The sequence below is a fragment of the Pristiophorus japonicus genome, chromosome 16, assembly GCF_044704955.1.
Source record: "Pristiophorus japonicus isolate sPriJap1 chromosome 16, sPriJap1.hap1, whole genome shotgun sequence".
In the NCBI taxonomy this organism is placed as follows: domain Eukaryota; kingdom Metazoa; phylum Chordata; class Chondrichthyes; family Pristiophoridae; genus Pristiophorus; species Pristiophorus japonicus.
In genome coordinates this window covers 105,525,438-105,546,925 of record NC_091992.1, presented here as the reverse complement: position 1 = coordinate 105,546,925, position 21,488 = coordinate 105,525,438, and the positions used below count along the sequence as shown (strand labels likewise).

General features: G+C 42.5%; 1 protein-coding gene across 6 annotated transcripts in view; it reads right to left on the bottom strand.

Annotated features, from left to right (window-relative positions):
- LOC139226697 (matrix-remodeling-associated protein 7-like) overlaps window positions 1-21,488 on the bottom strand; it is a 137,625-nt gene that overhangs the window by 24,582 nt on the left and 91,555 nt on the right. For 5 of the 6 annotated variants that reach the window (XM_070857652.1, XM_070857648.1, XM_070857651.1 and 2 more), the window contains exon 3: window positions 7,279-7,369. In XM_070857652.1, the coding sequence (XP_070713753.1) occupies window positions 7,279-7,369 (91 nt within the window). The remainder of the gene's footprint in view (window positions 1-7,278; window positions 7,370-21,488) is intronic. The other variant, XM_070857650.1, reaches the window with a different exon arrangement.

The window sequence follows — 21,488 nt, the reverse complement described above, 5'->3', positions numbered from 1 at the left end:
CATGATAATTGACTTTGCTGGCATTAGAACAGACTGATGTGGGAAGCTAGGTCACATGCAAAACATTCAGGCTAAATAGCCCATGGTTTGAGAACAAACCATTTTCAACTTGGGGGGGAAAAAAAATTTCAATTGTTCAGATTCTGAAACCAGTCAATACAAAGATCTGCATAAAGCCAAATTAGTCATCTGAAGTGAGCCAACTGTATTTGAACCGATTTATGAATAGATCAAGGTCATTAGATTTATACTGGCTGGTCCCAAAAGCAAATGGGAGAGAAATCTGGCAACATTAACATTTCAGAACAACAAACAAAGCAGTGACCGTCAAATTTTGTTGGATGTCCAATTTGTTGGATGCAGCTTTCATTGGACAGGGCAAGGAGGAAATTCATGAAAGATGTGACATTCAGGAAAGTATGTTTGAGCTCAAGGTTTGTGTTACGCTCAAAGGATGAAACAGAGTGCTGTAAGCAATGAGCAAGTGTGACCTTAGCTCCTTTAATTAGACTCGAGTGCTGGTACCACGTTGGGGGGGGGGGGGGCCTGCTTATATACAGTGCTCCCAAGGGATGCTGGGATCCCAATGGGACTCCAACAGGTAGGCCCCCTGGTGGTGGTGTGATACAGGTTGCCAAGGGTTAAATACATAAAAGTTTGACATTAGGATTTCCTTTCAAGAGATTATTAGAGCTGGGATAATGGCTTTGAGAAATTCAGACAGGGTTCAGTGCTTCTTGTGCTCATCCACAATCATCCAGATGTCACTTTTGGGAACCTGTCCAGAGAGATCCTGGGCTCCCTGGGACAGGTCGTCTCCTGTATGACCAGCAAGTATGCCATAAGGTGGTCATATACTATCCCTACAATTCCTTATTGAAATGACAGTTGTTTCCAGAGAGATCGAATACGAGCATCTAAAACGTCAACAGATCTGTGGCCACTCCAAAATCCTGTGCACTTGATGGGTGGGCACAGCAACAGCACTTACACAGCCACCACCCCAATACTTAAATGATCCCTTTCTCCAGATGGGATCGTGGTGAGGCCAGATTGACAGGTAGAAGTTCCACTGCTGCAATTTCTGGACCTTGCTCGAACTTCATTTCATAATTCTTGGTCAGTTCACTGTTCAAAGTTTTACAATTGGACAGCCAGATGCATTCAAGCCATTTGTTTGTCCACATTATTAAACATCCAAAATAAAGCATTTTGCTGGAATCATGGGAGTGTTGTCATGAAGATAGTTTTAAATCTGCAGTACAGCATTAAAGTGTTTATTGGATTCAATAATTATGTCTGATGCTGCTGTTTAAAGTGAACTGTTCAAACAAAGTGAACTCAATCAGCAGGTTCTCAGTTTTAACTTATGAAAATTCTTTAGCCATGTGCCAACTCGACCATTTTGAATGCACTTCATTGCCTTTAGGTACCAACAGAGGTCTGGTAATCTTTCAAAAAAGAAATCAAAAGGACTGCATAGTTCTTAATGAACAGGCAAATCTCATTGTTTGACTTGAAGCTCATTCCAGTCATCGTTCTTTCATTGCACAATTGCTGCACTGTCCGTGTCAGGACACTGGCAGAAAGGAAAGCTGTAAAACAGTATTCATTTAACACAACTAATCTATTTGCCAAACTAAATAGGTAATGGAAACGCAAGTTGAGGACAGGAATAAGTAAGCTCAGTAAATGTTACCACATATTTTCTCAACAGAAAAGAAAAGGTTCCAGTTTTGATTTTTCCAGTGGCATCCTCCTGTGTTTTGGACCAAAAAAACCATTCTCCCATCAATGGAAGATCATGGCAGGCCGAGCTTGTACTGCTGTTTGCAAAGCCTTATCAGTGGTGTAGGTTAAAATCTTACTTTACATCTGATGCCAACAATAAATGGGGTATTGTGCTGGCACCCAAGTCCAGTCAGTATTCAGTGCAAAATATATCAGAACAGGAAAACATTAATGCTTGAGACAGTGTACCATCAGTCTTCAAAATTTCTGAACAACAAATTGTAGCTTTGTGGATGCAAATAAAGCCAAGTATTCCCTGGTGAATAACTTCAATTGTCAAATTAGCTTCAGTTCCTGGACATAGTAAAGCTGTGGGGTTTCTAAAAGAAAAATTGGCAACTAGGGAAAAAGTCCAGATTCTGGAGTTTCTCAAACTCTGCCCCAAATTTGTTGAGAATATGTCTTCAGGCTGTGCAGCTCTTGTGCCTCACTAGAGTCAACATTAAAACAGCTGGTTGACAAGGGAGAAGATCTATGCATATTGAGGGAATCAAATACCAGGGAAACATCAGTGGATTGCCAAAAGGCTAATGTGTCACACATTTTCAAGATACAAGCAACTATGGGCCTCTTCACCTTACTTCAATTCTGGGATTAATCAGGACTATTACTTGTGACAGTTCAGCAGAGAGTCAACATAGATTCCAAAGGGGAAGATCTTGCCCAGACAGGTTTTTTGGGGGGAGGGGGTCATTACAAATATATTGTGGAAAGTCTTCATGTTATTTACCTAGACTTTCAAAAGAGCACTTGACGTAGTTCCATGTGGAAAGCTATTAAAGCTGGTAAGTGGTGGGGTTTGAGGACAACACTGGAGAATGGTTTAAGGGTGGAAAGCATCAGGAAGGGTTGGAATGGCAGACATTCACATATTTGATTGGGATGTTTTGTCAGGGTGAGATGGTAGGTGATGAGGGATGTCTCAAGGATTGGTGTTAGCCACCCAAATTGGTCAAATCTGCAGCCACTATTAAATTAGGAAGAGCAGTTAGCTCTGAACTGCCAGCTCGGGAACTACAAAACGTGGGCAGAGCAACAGCAGATTGAAGCAAATATAAAAAGTTTAAAGTTGTGCACATAAGCTAAGAAATACATAGCAGACATATACTCCATTATTGGTGTTGAAACAACAGGTGTGAAGTTGAAAGATTTACAGCTTAACCATTGTGCAACAGCAATCAATAAAGCAAATACAATGTTAGAACAAGGGTGTACAAGTCAGAGGAAGTGGTGTTAAAATTCTGGTGAGGTTAAACCTTTTGTACTTTGTCTTAGGGTTGTCTACTTTGGGGGCAGAAACACAAAGGCAGAATATTATCTGAATGGCAGCAGATTAGGAAAAGGGGAGGTGCAATGAGACCTGGGTGTCATGGTACATCAGTCATTGAAAGTTGGCATGCAGGTACAGCAGGCAGTGCAAAAGGCAAATGGTATGTTGGTCTTCATAGCCAGGGGATTTGAGTATAGGAGCAGGGAGGTCTTACTGCAGTTGTACAGGGCCTTGGTGAGGACTCACCTGGAATATGGTGTTCAGTTTTGGTCTCCTAATCTGAGGAAGGACATTCTTGCTATTGAGGGAGTGCAGCAAAGGTTCACCAGACTGATTCCCAGGATGGCAAGACTGACATATGAGGAGACTGGATCAACTGGGCCTGTATTCACTGGAGTTTAGAAGGATGAGAGGGGATCTCATAGAAACATAAAATTCTGATGGGACTGGACAGGTTAGATGCAGGAAGAATGTTCGATGTTGGGGGGAAGTCCAGAACCAGGGGACACAGTCCAACAATAAGGGGTAAGTCATTTAGATCTGAGATGAGGAGAAACTTCACTCAGTTGTTAACCTGTGGGATTCCCTACCGCAGAGTTGTTGATGCCAGTTCGTTAGATATAATTCAAGAGGGAGTTAGATATGGCCCTTACAGCGCTAAAGGGATCGAGGGGTATGGAGAGAAAGCAGGAAAGGGTTACTGAGGTGAATGATAAGCAATGATCTTATTGAATGGTGGTGCAGGTTCAAAGGGCCGAATGGCCTGCTCCTGCACCTATTTTCTATGTTTTTATGTCTTCTGATCACCAAGACACAATTTTCCAGATAAGAGTAGTGAAGGTGAAAATCCTAGAATAAATTTAATTGAATGCAAAAATCTTGACTTTAGGATCTTCCTACATGGAAGAAAGATGGGCTAAATGGTCTTCCTCAGCCATGATGGTCTTTGAGAGCAAGAAAAACTACTGCCTTTAACAACTACATCACCTGAGGCTCCACCATACATCTACTGCTTATTCAGCACTCTTAACCTATGGGCATATGGAATGACCATATCTGGCATGATTTATATAGGCAGTAGATGGATCTGTTGAAAAAAAGCACTTTCTACATTATGCTGTGTAATCAGATTTGCATTAGATATTCAATTTAATCTTCCAGCACATTGATTGAACTGCAAAACAGAAGATGTAAAAAAAATTCTTAATTCAGCATGTACACCAAACAAATATGCATTGGGAACAGAATTAGAAACATTTGTTGAAATGACAATGATTCCATTTTATTGGTTGTTTGGAATTTGAGAAAGAACAAACAAGGAAAAAAAGTGAAAAAGCAAAAGAGCATAGGAGTGAGTGGTAGGGAGGGCAAGAGAAAGAAAGCGAGGAGAATAGTATTTCTAGACTCAATTAACTTCATCTTGTCATTTTAACTTTCCCTTCTAAGTTAATACAGATTGAACCTCCCTTATCCAGAACCCTCAGTCCTGGCCTGCTCTGATAAGGGATTTTTCCAGACGAGAGGTGGTCATGTTAAATTGGATGGTACAGGTATTGAGCAAGGAGATATCAGGATTGGCTAGTTTGGGGCTGGGAGTGCAGCAGAGAGATCATTGGGGCAGGGGGGGTGCAGTGGATCACAGGGTCAGCCCAGCGATTGCAGGAGTTGGCAGAGAGGAAAGACTTCAATTTGTTCATGGAGTGGTTGGGAATGGTTCTGGATAAGGGAGGTTTAAACTGTAAAAAGTTCCATCAACCATAACACCAACCTGAAACTCATTGTAAACATGGGAAGTGATGGGCAAGGCCACTTTTCCTCCTCACCCTAGAGATATATTTGGTGTCCTTCTGTTTCCCACTTGAAGCCATACTACTGGAATCAGAAACGTGTACTGCTCAAGAGGGCCATTCAGCCCATAGTGTCCATGCTGGCCAAAAAAGCTATGCAGCCTAATTCTACTTTCCAGTTCTTGGTCCAGCGCCTTGTAAGTTATGGAACTTAAGTTTATATCGAAGAATTAAAAAAAAAAAAAGGAGGGTTACTGCCTCTACCACCCTCTGATAGCAAGTTCCAGACCCCCACCACCCTCAAAATGAAAATATTTCCTCAACTTCCCTCTAATCTTTCTACCAATTACTTTAAACCTATTCTCAGAGTTATTGACCTCTGCCACAGGCAATAGGTCCTTCATATCTACTCTATCTAGGCCCTTCAATTAAATCCCCTTCAGTCCCTCTGTTCCAAAGAAAACAAGCCCTGCCTATCCAATCTTTCCTTGCAGCTAAAATTCCAGTCCTGGCAATATCCTCTTAAATCTCCTCTGCACCCTCTCTAGTGCAATCACATCCTCCAAGGTTCCCCCTACACTTGAGTATCCTACCATTTATTGGGTATTCCTTGCCAAGTTCACCCTCCCCAAATGCATTACTTCACTCTTGTCCGGATTGAATCCCATTTGCCACTTTTCTGCCCACCTGACCAGTCCATTAATATCTTCCTGCAGACTAACTTTCTTCCTCACCATCAATTCTTGTATTATCTGCAAACTTCTTATCATGCCCCCTTCATTGAAATGCAAATAATTGATTATACACCACGAAAAGCAAGGGAGCCCTGCGGAACCCCATTGGAAACAGCCTTCGTCACAAAAACACCCATCGACCATCACCCTTTGCTTCCTGCCACTGAGCTAATTTTGGATCCAACTTGCCCTTTCCCCCTTCGGATCCCATGAGCTTTCACTTGCCATGTGGGACCTGATCAAAAGCCTTGCTAAAATCCATGTAGACCACCATCAAATGAGACACCCTTATTGACTCATTACCTCAAAAAATATCAAATTAGTTATATACAACTTTCCTTTAACAAATCCATGGCAACTACCCTTATCAGGGCCTTTCTAAAAAGATTAATACAGTCCCTCAGAATTTTTTCCAATAATTTGCCCACCATCTAGGTTAGGCCAACAGACCTGAAATTACTCGGTCTATCCCTTTCTAAACATCAGTAAAATGTTAGTAATCCTTCAGCACCACACCTGTAGCCAGAGAGGATTGGAAAATGGTCAGAGCTTCTGTTTTGTCCCTTGCTTCTCAACAGCCCAGGATACATTTCATGTGGGCCTGGCGATCCACTTTCAAAGATGCTAGGCCCTTTAATATTCCCTCACTGTTTCCCTCATCTATTATCTCAACACTAGAAGCATTGCATGCACAACTAGCAAATCTGGTCGTCAACTATTGCTCGAGCCACTATTACTTTTTTTTTTAAATCAATACTAAAGCAAAATACTGCAGATGCTGCAATGAAATAAAAGCAGAAAATGCTGGAAATACTCAAGTCAGGCAGGTGGAGTATTTCCAGCATTTTTTTTTTTAAAGAGTCAATGTTGTACTTCAGGCAGTTTAGTTCTTGAACTTTACAAACTTGTTTAGTGGTCTTTATAGTTAAAGGTCTATTGAGTTCAGGTGCTTAAAACAGTTTTTATATTTTTATTTCTGCAACTCAATTTCAAATTGGAAACTTAAGATAGGAGGTACTAGAAAGGCTGGCAGTAAATCAGAAGACAAGACAGACATTAGACAATTATTATGCTGCAATAAAGAATATAACTTACATCAATTTAACTTCTTTCCCACTTTCTGGCCATCTCCCAACTTGCATTACTACTATGATGAAGTACACAAAGATTGGCATAAATGTTAACTGAAATGGAGAGTCATTGAATAGTCAAGCTTCATATTTGCTCAAGATTTTCCATACTTGTCCCAGGAGCTCTCTTGCTGTACAGGCTTACCCACCAATAGTCCTTGTGTAGTGCTCAAACACCAACTTTGTCTGCATCATGGAGATTATTCAGCACTGTGGTCTTTACATGTAACCCTGGTTTGGGCTTCACATTATATTTAAGGTCTATGGGTACTTGACAAAATGTAGTTGCTGTTCCCAAAGTATCCACCTCACAACTTTGAGTCTGGCAGGAGTCACCCTGTTGCAAAGCATTGCAGCAAGACTTGGTCTATTGTGGACCAGCTCAATATACTTGCACACTTAGTCAACTTCAAATACTCTATACCGTTAAAGTTTTGCTAAAAAGAATGTTGCATTATACAAATGCAACACTCAGTATTGTAACCAAGGTGGTGGGTGGACAATAAACAGGTGCAACTTTAACATTGCAATTGAACTCAAGGTGTAACTGGGTGTAGTCAACATACCGTTGTTCCTCCTCCAGCTCTTCTCTAGTCAGTGTTTTTTCATAGCTGCTGCCTCGAATCTTGCCTGGACGGTACTCATCAACTAGATCTTCTGAAAGAAAAATGTACATTAAAACAAAACTGTATTCAAGGGTTACATGCACTGAAAATCAAAACTAAATCAATGCAGGCCTTTGGACTTTTCCAGCAAATTAATGTTACTGCATATCAGCAGTCCCTCAAAATCGAGGAAGACTTGCTTCCACTCTAAAAATAGTTCAGGTGACTGTCATTCCCATATTGGACTGTAGTCTGGCCCACCTGTGACAGACTGTCATTGAAGGAAAGGGTGGGTGGGGAGCCTGGTTTGTCGCATGCTCTCAGTGATGAGACAAGAGTTGCTCAACGCCCTCCCGGATGCTCTACCTCCACTTAGGGTGGTCTTTGGCCAGGGACTCCCAGGTATCAGTGGGGATATTGCACTATATCAAAGAGACTGTCCTTGAAACATTTCTTCTGCCCACCTGGGGATCGCCTGCCATGTAGGAGTTCCGAGTAGAGCGCTTGCTTTGGGAGTCTTGTCGGGCATGCGGACAATATAGCACAGTACTGTACTAACAGTAAAGAAAATTAAGGTAAAGGAATGAGTGACAGCATGCAAAATATAACTTCCCAAATACGCAAGTTAAGACACTTCATTTTTCTTACCAGTGAAGATACCTTCAATACCTGGGACCAGTGTTCCCTTTAAGCTGCACAGCACTCAGCCAACTCGGACTTTTAAATTGGAAAACCGTGCATGTGCGTTATTTTAATTGGGCTGTGCAATCCCTTAAAGGGGCCATGCACAAAGGAATTACAGGTAATACTGCTTGGGACTCCACTCAATTCATAGAAATACATGCTTTTGCCAAACTATCCTCTATTAAGTGCATCATATAATTCGCACAAAGATTTATTTAACTCAAACTTCTGATGTACAAAAGTATCATGATGCAGGATTTAAAAATCAATCAGTATGTTTGGCGATATTTTAACCTCAGCACTTCATAGAATGTGTACAAGCATTAGCAACTCGTGGATTATTGGTGTCAATATTGCACTTAGCACAATATCTCATTGCAATGCCATTTGTTCTGAAAATTTGGGCCTAAGTTTTTGATAATGACTAATGCTGGTGGATAGCCTTTTAGTTTAAATTGTCCATTTCCCACCCCCCCCCCCCCAACATCAACTATATCTACTTGAAAGACATGGCAAATGGCAGCACAGGCCCATTAGGGGGACCTGGCTTCTTTACCCTCCTTGAAAGAATTACTCCGGAGTGGATTGGCTTTCAACAAGAACTACAAACCCTTGGTGAAAACTGAGGCAATCCTGCAAATTTCAAGACCGAAATGGTATTCACAACCTATTTAGTGTTACTTTTCTTTAAGTTGAATGAGGTCGGAGACAATGCACAAAATTTGTTGGTTATGGGCTTGAGATTTAATTAAACTTGGAGACTTGTTGAAAGTCAAAACGGTCATTTCATTTTTCCAGCTGAGTTTTACGAACCTATTCTTCGCATTGATATTTTTTTCTAAAAAAATAGACAATTAGTCAAACGGTTTTGCTTACTCTGGCATGAAAACATACTGTACACAAGAATCTTACCTGAATAAAAATACAATACCAAACAGCATTCCAAAAACATTGCATCGAAAAATCTATTATTTCCCCTTCTTCCTCCTACCCACATTTATACCAGAGGACTAAAGATAATCTCACACAGCCATTTCAAGTAGGCAGCTTGACAAAGTTTCTGTTCAACTGCCGGCAGTTTTTTTTTTGGGGGGGGGGGGGGGGGTGGTGGAGTGGGTGCAGGCAGGAAAAGGAAGACGACCCACATTCCACCCAAATTTGACAACTGAGAATTTCAAACTGGTTTTCATGACTGGTTCAGTTTTATGTATAAGCAAATTATTTCTGAACCTCCTTGTTCAAATTCCAGGAGGCCTCAGCAATAGTTTTCAGTGTTAAAAGATCAGAGCTGAAATGAGGAACTGGACTAGGTGAAGTTCATTTAGTTTTGAGAGTTGGTCAGCCTGTATTAAGCTCAGTGGCAAAAAATACAAGAAATACTTTGTATAATTAAATATTTTACTAAATACCTCCTTGGCTGAAGAGATCCCTGGAGGCTCATCCTAACTCCAGCAGCTAAAAGCAAACAGAAAGCTTGTTCCATTCATTACCCTGTACTATGATTTTGATAAATGAAAATATGCAAAGCTGAGGAAATTGGGGCTCATCTACGAGCATGATCAAAGATACAAGAGCCAAATGTCCAAAGTAAGGGTAGAAAAGACACCAAAATGTAACAAGTACCAGAGGTGGGGGCAAGGCATGGGAGAAGGAGACACTTGATCCTGTGCCGTTTTGGAATTGTACAAAAATCACAACCAGGAAGGTATGGAGATGAGGGCATTTTGCATGACTTCCTCAACTACAGAAATCATGAACATTGCACTACACATTAGAAGCTGGGGCAAGTCTGTACTGTTAGCAAGAGCTATTTGGGGCTGATATCCCTGAAGGGACGACTACCGCAAGGTTTGCGCGGCCGATCGGAAAAAAAAAATCAATTGGCCGTCGCAGGCGGATGTTTTTCCCTCAGCCACATTCAGCTCGGGGGGTGGCGGGGGAGGGATTTGTGCAGTGTTCACTTCCGCTAGAAACAGTGCGGTGAAGCTGCTGTCAAGGTAAACTTTCCAGCAGTGAGCTCTACTGCAGGCTGCTGAAAAGTGGCAAGGACCAGGATTTTCAGCTGCAAAAACAGCAAGATTTTTCCCAGCAGTGCTCCTGCAAGGTAACAGAAACATAAAATAGGTGCAGGATGGGGCCATTCAAGCCTGCACCACCATTCAAAAAGATCATGGCTGATCATTCACCTCAGTACCCCTTTCCTGCTTTCTCTCCATAACCTTGATCCCTTAAGCCGCAAGGGCCATATCCAACTCCCTCTTGAATATATCTAACGAACTGGCATCAACTCTCTGCAGAAGAGAATTCCGCAGGTTAACAATTGAGTGAAGAAGTTTCTCATCTCGGTCCTAAATGGCTTACCCCTTATCCTTAGATTGTGACCCCTGGTTCTGGACTTCCATCATTCTTCCTGCATCTAACCTGTCCAGTCGACTCAGAATTTTATATGTTTGAGATCCCCTCATTCTTCTAAACTCCAGGGAATACAGGCCTAGTCGATCGAGTCTCTCTTCACCAAGGCCCTGTACAGCTGCAACAAGACCTTCCTGCTCCTATACTCAAATCCCCTAGCTATGAAGGCCAACATGCCATTTGCCTTCACCGCCTGTACCTGCATGCCAATCTTGAATGACTGATGTACCATGACACCCAGGTCTCGTCGCACCTCCCATTTTCCTAACCTGCCACCATTCCAAATAATATTCAGCCTTCATGTTTTTGCCACCAAAGTGGATAACCTCACATTTATCCACATTATACAGCATCTGTCATGCATTTGCCCACTCACCTACCCTGTCCAAGTCACCCTGCAGCCTTCTCACAGCTCACACTGCCATCCAGCTTAGTGTCATCTGCAAACTTGGATATATTACATTCAATTCCTTTGTCCAAATCATTAATGTATATTGTAAATAGCTGGGTCCCAGCACTGAGGCCTGCAGCACCCCACTCATCACTGCCTGCCATTCTGAAAAGGACCAGTTTAGCCTGACACTGCTTCCTGTCTGCCAACCAGTTCTCTATCCACGTCAATACATTTCCCCCAATGCCTTGTGCTTTAATTTTGTACACCAATCTCGTGTGGGACCTTGTCAAAAGCTTTTTGAAAGTCCAAATACACCACATCCACTGGTTCTCCCTTGTCCACTACCAGTTACATCCTCAAAAAATTCTAGAAGATTTGTCAAGCATGATTTCCCTTTCATAAATCCATGCTGACTTGAACCGATCCCATCACTGTTTTCCAAATGTGCTGCTATTTCATCTTTAAGTGATTCCAACATTTTCCCCACTACTGATGTTAGGCTAACCAGTCTATAATTACCCATTTTCTCTCTCCCTCCTAAAAAAAGTGCTGTTACATTAGCTACCCTCCAGCCCATAGGAACTGATTTAGAGTCGATGGACTGTTGGGAAATGATCAATGCATCCACTATTTCTAGGGCCACTTCCTTAAGTACTCTGGGATGCAGACCATCAGGCCCTAGGGATTTATTGGCCTTCAATCCCATCAATTTCCCACCTAATAAGGATTTACTTCAGTTCCTCCTCACTAGACCCTCGGTCCCCTGATATTTCCAGGTGGTTATTTGTGTGTTCCTTCGTGAAGACTGTTGAGCCACTTTCCCCATTTTATTTTTACTTCAGACAGGGATGTACAATTGTTGAAGTTCATTCATGCGATCTTGAAATGTTTGCCATTCCCTATCCACCGTCAACCCTTTAAGTATCATTTGCCAGTTTATGCAAGTCAATTCACATCTCATATCAAAGTTACCTTTCCTTAAGTTCAGACCCTAGTTTCTGAATTAACTTTCACTCTCCATCTCAAGAATTCTACCATGTTATGGTCACTCTTCCCCAAGGGGCCTCGCACAAGATTGCTAATTAGTCCTTTCTCATTACACATCACCCAGTATTCAATGCAGTGCTTGCCCGTGACACCACTGGAGTGTTGCCACGATCGGTAGGGAAATAATTTTAGTGTTTATTTCAGATTCCAGCATCCACTATTTATCTTTTCATAGTTTTATTGGGCTCAAGTTTCAGCCCGAGTTGCTCCTAGTTTAGAATGGAGCATCTTAGAAATTGCAATTCTCGGCATTTAGTTTGCTCCAGTTCGAGTGAGTTAGAATATTTTTTTTTCCAAAAGGGAGCGTGTCCAGCCACTTACATCTGTTTTGCAAGTTTAGGCAGCGAAAACTTACTCCAAAGTAACTTAGAATGAAGTGTAGATTTTTGTGGGGGGAGGGAAAGGAGGGGGGGGGGGGGGGGGGGGGGGAGAAGTTTACAAGCATTAAACACTTCACTTTTACAAAAAGAGCCATGAATAATAAATGATAAATAAAATCACTAATGTTTTGAAATGATTACACTAACTATTTGATGTAGTAAATTTGCTAATTAACTGTTGACATGCCTAATCACAACCCACTATCTCAGTCAGTTCCTCCAAACGTACATCTTGGATTACAAGCTTACTGCTTCATTCATTGCCAAATCAGACGTGCTTCAGAACTGCCCCTCCTTTACCATATTGATTGCTTTTACAAAATCCGAGGTAAACTAACTAATCTACACGCAACAGGTAGGTGGAAATAAAAGCTGCATAAAGTACTTTAAAACATCCAGTAACAGGACCTTTACACCCACAAGTGATTTTTGTATTGTTTATCAAATTATTGGAAGCTGTCTGCACAATACATTTTTAGCTGTGTCATTGTAAACCCCAAGTGGCTGAGCCACTCAAAGCTCATTGTAATTGCTTCAGAAATTAATGCAACAACTCCATGAGGTATGGGAGAACAGACACACGTTTAGGAATAAGCCCATCCTTTTTAAATAATCTCAACCCCAGAAGCCCAGCTTTTCCCCATAATCTTCAATCATTTTCTCTCCAGCAACTTACCTTAAACTCATTGCTCTCTCTCTCGAGCAACTTCTTCCACAATGTCATTACTCTAAATAAATGTTCACCGACTTCCCTTCTTGTTCCATGATATAATAATAAGGCATGGATTCAGGATGGTGCAGGCTTGATTATTCAAATGGCCCTCCCTCATTCCAGACTGTGTTCTTTATAGTACTCTCGGCTGAACGCGGCAGGCATTGTTCCCGCAGTCGTGGCGGGGAGCCCATTCGGTCAGGGCTAGGGTCGGTGTGCTTTGGGCCCCTCCCACACAGCCTGCAGAGATTCGGGGGCGAGGAGCTACTGCCCATGTGCAGAGGTCCTGGCACGGTTTTCAGCACCAGGACCTTGCTCCGCCCCTCGTGCTGCACTACGCAGAGGGCCTTCATCATTCCAGCTGCAGGGAGAATAGCAAGGTAACTTTTAGGCGCAGTTTTTGTTCGAAAAAGTCAGCGCAGCTCCCGGATCTGCGCCGATCCAAGTGTGGGGACAAACTTGGGCCCATTATTAGTGTTTGAGAGATGACATCATCCACTGTATTTTTTTCATAGTTTTATGAATTGTTTTTGGCTCCATTCAACCTGCTGAGTGCTGCTCAGAGGTTTGCACATACTTAGACAACTTTCAGGTCTGACGCTTTAGTGAAAGCCTGTGGGCTGCAGAGACCAGCTTGGCAGGGTTCACCGAGGATGGGAGGGAGACATCTGGTCAGAAACAGAAATTTACTGCGCAGAAGGTGGCCATTTTGGCCTATCGTGTCCACGCCGGCCAACAAAGAGCTGCACAGTCCTTGGTCAGCAGCCCTAAAGGTTACATATAAACCGATGAACAATTACAGAAAGGCAAAGAGCACTACGCCCAACCAGTCCACATCACAACTGCGACACCCTTAATACGGAAACATTCTACACTCCACCCCAACCAGAGCCATGTGATCTCCTGGGAGAGCTAAATAGGAGAAAAAAAATCTGGGAAAATTCCTCTCCGACCCATCCAGGTGATCGAAACTCGTCCAGATCACCTTGCCTGTATTCGATTCCCTGCAGTAATTATTATATCTGGGCCATCCAACAAAAGGTCATCCAGTCTAATCCCAATTAACAGCTCTAGGTCCATAACCCTGCAGGTTACTGCACTTTAAGTGCCCATCCAACCATCAAAAGTGGTGAGGGTTTCTGCATCCACCATTCTTCCAGGCAGCAAATTCCAGATCCCCACAACCATTTGCATAAAGAAGCCCCCCCTCAAATCATGCCCCCTCATAATAGACCACTCCACCAATGGAAATAGACCCTTACTATCCACTATGTCCAGTCCCCTCAATATTTTGTACAGCTCAATGGAGCTCTCCTATCAACCTCTTCAGTTCCAATGAAAACAAACCCAGCCTATCCAATCTGTCCTCAATGAAGATTCTCCATTCCAGGCAGCATCTAAGTAAATCTCCTCTGTACCCTCTCCAGTGCAATCACGTCCTTCCTATAATACAGCGGCTAGAACTGCACGCACTACTCCAGCTGTGGTCTAACCAAAGTATTATACAATTTAAACATAAACATAATCTCCCTGCTCTTGTATTCTGCCTTGACCAATAAAGGCAAGCATTCCATATGCCTTCTTATCCATCTGGCTTGCTACTTTCAGGGATCTGTGGACACGCTCTCCAAGGTCCCTTTGTTCATCTACACTATTAAATGGCCTACCGCTATGTGTATACCCTTTCCTTATTAGCTCTCCCAAAGTGCATCACCTCACACTTCTTTGAATTAAATTCAATTTGACACTCCTCTGCCGACCTGACCAGTAGATTGATATCCTCCTACAGCCCATGACTTTCCTCTTCATTATCAACCACAGCCAATTTTAGTGTCATCTGCAAACTTCTTAAAATCGAATCGAAATCATTGATATATACCACAAAAAGCAAGGGACCCAGTACTGAGCCCTGCAGAATCCCACTGGAAACATCCTTCCGGTCACAAAAACATTACCCTTTACTTTCTACCTGAGCCAATTTTAGATCCAACTTGCCACTTTGCCCTGGATCACATGGGCTAAACCTTCATGGCCAGTCTACCATGTGGGACTTTATCAAAAGCCTTGCTAAAGTCCACATATACCATATCATACACACTACCCTCATTGACCCTCTTGGTTACCACCTCAAATTCAATCAGGTTAGTCAAATACAATTGTCCCTTAATAAATCTGTGCTGACTGTCCCCAATTAATCTTTGCCTTTCCAAATGTAGATTTATCTTGTCTTTCAGAATTTTTTTTTTTTTCCAATAATTTTCCCACCACTGAGGTTAGGCTGGCAGGCCTGTAATTACTTGGCCCATTCCTTCTTAAACAAGGGTACTACATTAGCAGTCCTCCAATCCTCAGCACCATGCCCAGATCCAAAGAGGACTGGAAAATGATGGTCAAGGCCTCTGCTATTTCCTCTTTTACTTCGCTCAACAGCCTGGGATGCATTTCATCCAGGCCTGGGGACTTATTTACTTTCAAAGCTGCTAAGCCCCTTAATACTTCCACTCTCACTATGTTTATTTCATCCAGAATATCACACTCCTCGATAGCATAATCTACATTGCCCCTTTCCTTTGTGAAAACAGATGCAAAGTATTCATTAAGAATCTTGCCAATATCTTCCGCCTCCACACAAAGATTACCCTCATGGTCTCCAATAGGCCCTATCCTTTCTTTAGTTACCCTCGTACTCTTATATTTATAGAATATCTTTGGGTTTGCCTTACTTTTACTGGCCAAGAATTTCTCGTGCTCTCTCTTAGCATTCCTAATATCCTTTTTAATCTTGTCTCTTCACTTTCTATATTCCTCTAAAGATTCTATAGTATTTAGCCGTTGGTATATGACATAAGCGTCCCTTTTTTTCTTAATGCTCTCCTGTAAGTCCCTCGACATTCAGGGGGCTCTAGCATTATTTTTCCCAGCCTTTTTCTTTAAGGGCACATATTTGGCCTGAGCCTCCTTCTTAAATGCCTCCCACTGTTCCGACACTGATTTACCCACAAGTAGCTGTTTCCAGTCCACTATGGCCAAATCACTCCTTAACTTAGCAAAATTAGTTTTTTTTCCCCCAATTTGGAACTTGTATTCCAGGCCTATCCTTGTCCTTATCCATAACCAACTTGAATCTGACTGAATTATGGTCACTGGCACCCAAGTGCTCTCCCACTAATACCCCTTCAACCTGGCCAGCTTCATTCCCCAAAACTAAATCCAAGACCACCCCCTCTCACATTGGGCTTGCTACATACTGACTCAAAAAGTTCTCTTAAATGCAGTTCAAGAATTACGCACCCTCTCTACCCTTCATACTAAATTTGTCCCAATCAATATTTGGATCGTTAAAATCCCCTATTACTACCCTATGGTTTTTGGACTTCACAGCAATTTGCCTACATATTTGCTCCTCTATCTCCCTCCCACTGTTTGGGGCTCCATAATACACACCAGTGAGATCGATCCTTTTTTACTTTTCAATTCGACCCATATGGCCTCTGATGATCCTTTAACATATCATCCCTCCTCACCGCCATAATATAGTTTATTTAATCAGCAGGACAGCACGCAGGAGAAGGCATCACAGTCAGCAGAATCAGCAGACAAGGGAGGCTACAGCCAAGATTTGTTCATTCAGTGCCAGACCAGTGTGCCAGCTGTCTTAACCAGCCCACATCAGGATTGCGGTTGGCTGCTTGGGGGCAAGGGATACCCCGTCCACTTAGCTGCTCACTCATCTGCAGAACCCCAGGACACCACCAGAGCATGCATACAATGACACTCATTGATGCACCTGGTGCATCACTGAGCAGTGCATAGGCATCCTTAGGCAGAGGTTCTGGTGCCTGGACTGCTCTGGTGGCACCTTGCAGTACTCAACAGGTCTCCATAATCATTGCAGTCTTGCATGCTGCACAACCTGGCCATCATGAGGGGACAGCCGCTGGAGGTTGAGCCAGCAGTACCACCTGAGGAGGAGGGAGATCCCGTCACCCTCGAGCTAGATGTCATCAATCCATTGCCACCCTGGAAGGGCCGGGTGCAAACTGGCCAGCACCCTCCGAGGAGGGTGTCCCCTCACATATGGACGTGCCAAACACCTCCCCTGCAATCTCCCTCCATGCATTATCAACTGGCAGTCTGCCAGATCTTCTATCAGGAAACCATATTCTTCTGCTGTCCTCCACGCTGTCTAGCCATGTCTTAAACTCCACATCAGTGAACCTGTTGGCTCTGCTCACAAGCCAGAAAGCTTTTCGTCAAGGTCTGGAAGATGTCCAGTAGATGATGCACTGCATCACAATTAGATGATGCAGAGCAAAATCCATCTGCAGCAGCAACCAGAGTGATCTGGGACAAGCATAATCATATCAGTAAGCCCAGCTCAGACAGATAAATGCTCATCTCACATCACTATAGTATTTGAAAAAATACATTATTTTTTAACCAATGCTGATTTTGTTTAAGTATTAGAAGTATACTCCCATAATTACACTAAATCTGCAATTCTACTGCATTCAATGCTTGGGTTCAACTGTTAATAAAACCAATTACATCAGGTCAACCCAAATCTCGGTTACTCCTGTGCACTAATTAACCCTTTGAGAACCGCAGTAGTACCCCACTGTACCATATTCAGGATGAAGATGCAAATTCTGAACCACATTGCCAACAGCTGGTACTTTTGTTGAAACCAGCAGTATAATGAACCACAAAAACATTTGGAGTGGAGATGTTCCCATTGCTGGACAGGTTAAAGCATGGACAATGGGACTCCAATGCTGTTAAAAGGAAAATAATTTTAGGTCAGTGCTGCCTTCGCTGAAGTTTTTGCATCAGACTGGCCACACACTGAGATAAAGCCCATTCAGACAATCCAAAAAAGTGTACATCAACCACACAGATCTCCATTCAGTCTATGTATAGGCAGGCTACAATGCAAAAGATCTTGTTTGTGCACAAGCTCACTATTTTGGATCAATACTATTTGAGCCTCAAACATTTGGCATCAGCATTTAAACTGACAATTCAATGTTTATTGATCATCATTTAGGCAACAACATGAAACCGCAGTTCATGGCCGACAAATGCCTGAACATAGCTACAACCTGGCACTCTACAAAATACAACAAATATTTGTGGTCTTGAAATAGCAATTTAGTACAGAGATTAAATCTGGGTGTTTTATAATGAGCCAGCCAGAGAGTACAGAAAATGTGTGGTCTGGAGCATCTTGTATAATCTCACCATAAACATCAAGGAATATATCCACACTGTGGCCATGGAAGGCCAAATTATTTCAAATGCATCAGCAAAAGGAGAAAGCATTGGAGAGAGTGGTTAGGGACAAGGTCCCACATCAAAGCTAAAAGTGTTAAACTTTCTGCCCGAGTGATCCAAAAATCAAACTCCCATAACTCAATTGGTTGATAAAGCTCCCTCCAAAAACCATGGCTTTGGGTCACTTTCTAACCAAACAACTTTCACCAGCCCCTCACAAAAATAATTCAATTCCAACACCTCTTGTTGCCAAATAGAAATCTATTTTCCCACCTCTAATCTCCAACCCCTTGGTCAGTCGCTCCATCTAATATTGTCTGCTCTGGTCAGTGTTCATCTGAATTATCCCTACTTGCTCCAAGCTGTAAAGTGAACGGCCCTACATAAGTGTCATGGTTAAAATGAAAGCTAAATATAGTTTCCTACTTGAGATTTGTTCTTTCCTTGGACCTGCATACCTCTGTCCTTCCATGCTCAGTTCATGATGAAAGCAACACAAGCCATCTATACTGCATCAAATAGGGGAAAAACAATTGGATTTTATGAGTTTAAATGAAGACTGGAGCCAGGCTACCTAAAAGGAAAGTCAGCCAGATTTGGTAAATAGGCCTTTCCCCCCCTCCCCCCCAGGAGGTTCAAAATGTCCATGGATTAAGGTTTGGCAGTAGAGATACAGAAAATGTACATCAAACTGTACAATATGCAAACAATCCTTCCAAGAGTCTTTGGGTGATAGAACTTCTTTGAAAATGGGGAGGGGTTCAACTAATATGGCAGGGGAATGGGAACCTATGCAGGGAGACAGAGGGAAGTGAAACAGGAGCAGAAGCAAAAGATAGAAAGAAAAGTAAAAGTGGAGGGCAGAGAAACCCAAAGCAAAAATCAAAAAAAGGGCCACATTACAGCAAAATTCTAAAAAGGGACAAAGTATTAAAAAGACAAGCCTGAAGGCTTGGTGCCTCAATGCGAGGAGTATTTGTAAAAAAAAAAAAGGTGGATGAATTAACTGTGCAGGCAGCTATTAACGAACGTGATGTAATTGACATTATGGAGACATGGCTCCAGGGTGACCAAGGTTGGGAATTCAACATCCAGGAGTATTCAACATTCAGGAAGGATAGACAAAGGAAAAGGAGGCAGGGTGGCGTTGCTGGTTAAAGAAGAGATTAACAATAGTAAGGAAGGACATTAGCTTGGATGATGTGCAATCTGTATGGGTAGAGCTGCAGAACACCAAAGGGCAGAAAACGCTAGTAGGAAATGTGTACAGACTAAACCGTAGCAGAGGGGTTGGGGACAGCATCAAACAAGAAATAAGGGATGTGTGCAATAAAGGTACAGCAGTTATCATGGGTGACTTTAATGTACATATAGATTGGACTAACCAAACTGGTAGCAACACAGTGGAGAAGGATTTCCTGGAGTGTATTAGGGATGGTTTTTCAAACCAATATGTCAAGGAACCAACTAGAGGGCAGGCTGTCCTAGACTGGGTGATGTGTAATGAGAAAGGACTAATTAGCAATCTTGTTGTGCCAAGCCCCTTGGGGGAAGAGTGACCATAATATGGTAGAATTCTAAGATGGAGTGTGACAGTTAAGTTCAGGACCCTAGTCTCAATTAAGAAAAGCTAACTTCGATGGTATGGGACATGAATTGGCTAGAGTAGACTGGCAAATGATACTTGAAGGGATGATGGTGGATAGGCAATTGCAAACATTTAAAGATCACATGGATGAACTTCAGCAATTGTACATCCCTGTCTGGAGTAAAACTAAAACAGGGAAAGTGGCTTAACCATGACCAAGGGAAATTAGGGAGTGTTAAATCCAAGGAAGAGGCATATAAATTGGACAGAAAACACAGCAAACTTGAGGACTGGGAGAAATTTAGAATTCAGCAGAGGAGGACAAAGGGTTTAATTAGGAGGGGGAAAAGAGTGTATCAGAGGAAGCTTGCTGGGAACATAAAAACTGACTGCAAAAGCTTCTATAGATGTGAAGAGAAAGATTAGTGAAGACAAATGTAGGTCCCGTGCAGTCAGAATCAGGTGAATTTATAATTGGGAACAAAAATGGCAAACCATTGAAGAAATACTTTGCTTCGGTCTTCACAAAGGAAGACAAAATAAACTTCCGGAAATACTAGGGGACTGAAGGTTTAGCGAGAAGGAGGAACGGAAGGAAATCCTTTAGTCAGGAAATTGTGTTAGGGAAATTGATGGGATTGAAGGCCGATAAATCCCCAGGGCCCATCGTCTGCATCCCAGAGTACTTAAGGGGCCCTAGAAATAGTGGATGCATTGGTGATCATTTTCCAACTATCGACTCTGGATCAGTTCCTATGGACTGGAGGGTAGCTAGTGTAACATCACTTTTTAAAAAAAGGAGGGAGAGAAAACAGGGAATTATAGACCGGTTAGCCTGACATTAGTGGGGAAAATGTTGTAATCAATTATTAAAGATGTAATAGCAGCACATTTGGGAAGCAGGAACAGGATCGGTCCAAGTCAGCATGGATTTGAAAGGGAAATCATGCTTGACAAGTCTTCTAGAATTTTGAGGATGTACCTAGTAGAGTGGACAAGGGAGAACCAGTGGATGTGGTGTATTTGGACTTTCAAAAGGCTTTTGACAAGGTCCCCACACAAGAGATTAGTGTGCAAAATTAAAACACATGGCATTGGGGGTAATGTATTGACGTGGACTGGTTGGCAGACAGGAGCAGAGAGTCAGGATAAACAGGTCCTTTTCAGAATAGCAGGCAGTGACTAGTGGGGTGCTGCAGAGCTCAGTGCTGGGACCCCAGCTATTTACAGTATACATCAATGATTTAGATGAAGGAATTGAGTGTAATATCTCCAAGTTTGCAGATGACACTAAGCTGGGTGGCAGCGTGAGCTGTGAGGAGGATGCTAAGAGACGGCAAGGTGACTTGGACAGGTTAGGCAAGTGGGCAGATGCAGTATAATGTGGATAAAGGTTATCCACTTTGGTGGCAAAAACTTGAAGGCAGATCTGAATGGTGGTAGATTAGGAAAAAGGGATGTGCAATGAGACCTGGTGTCATGGTACATCAGTCATTAAAAGTTGGCATGCAGGTACAGCAGGCAGTGAAGGCAAATGGCATGTTGGCCTTCAGAGCTCAGGAATTTGAGTATAGAAGCAGGGAGGTCTTAGTGCAGTTGTACAGGGCCTTGGCAAGGCCTCACCTGGAATATTGTGTTCAGTTTTGGTCTCCTAATCTGAGGAAGGACATTCTTGCTATT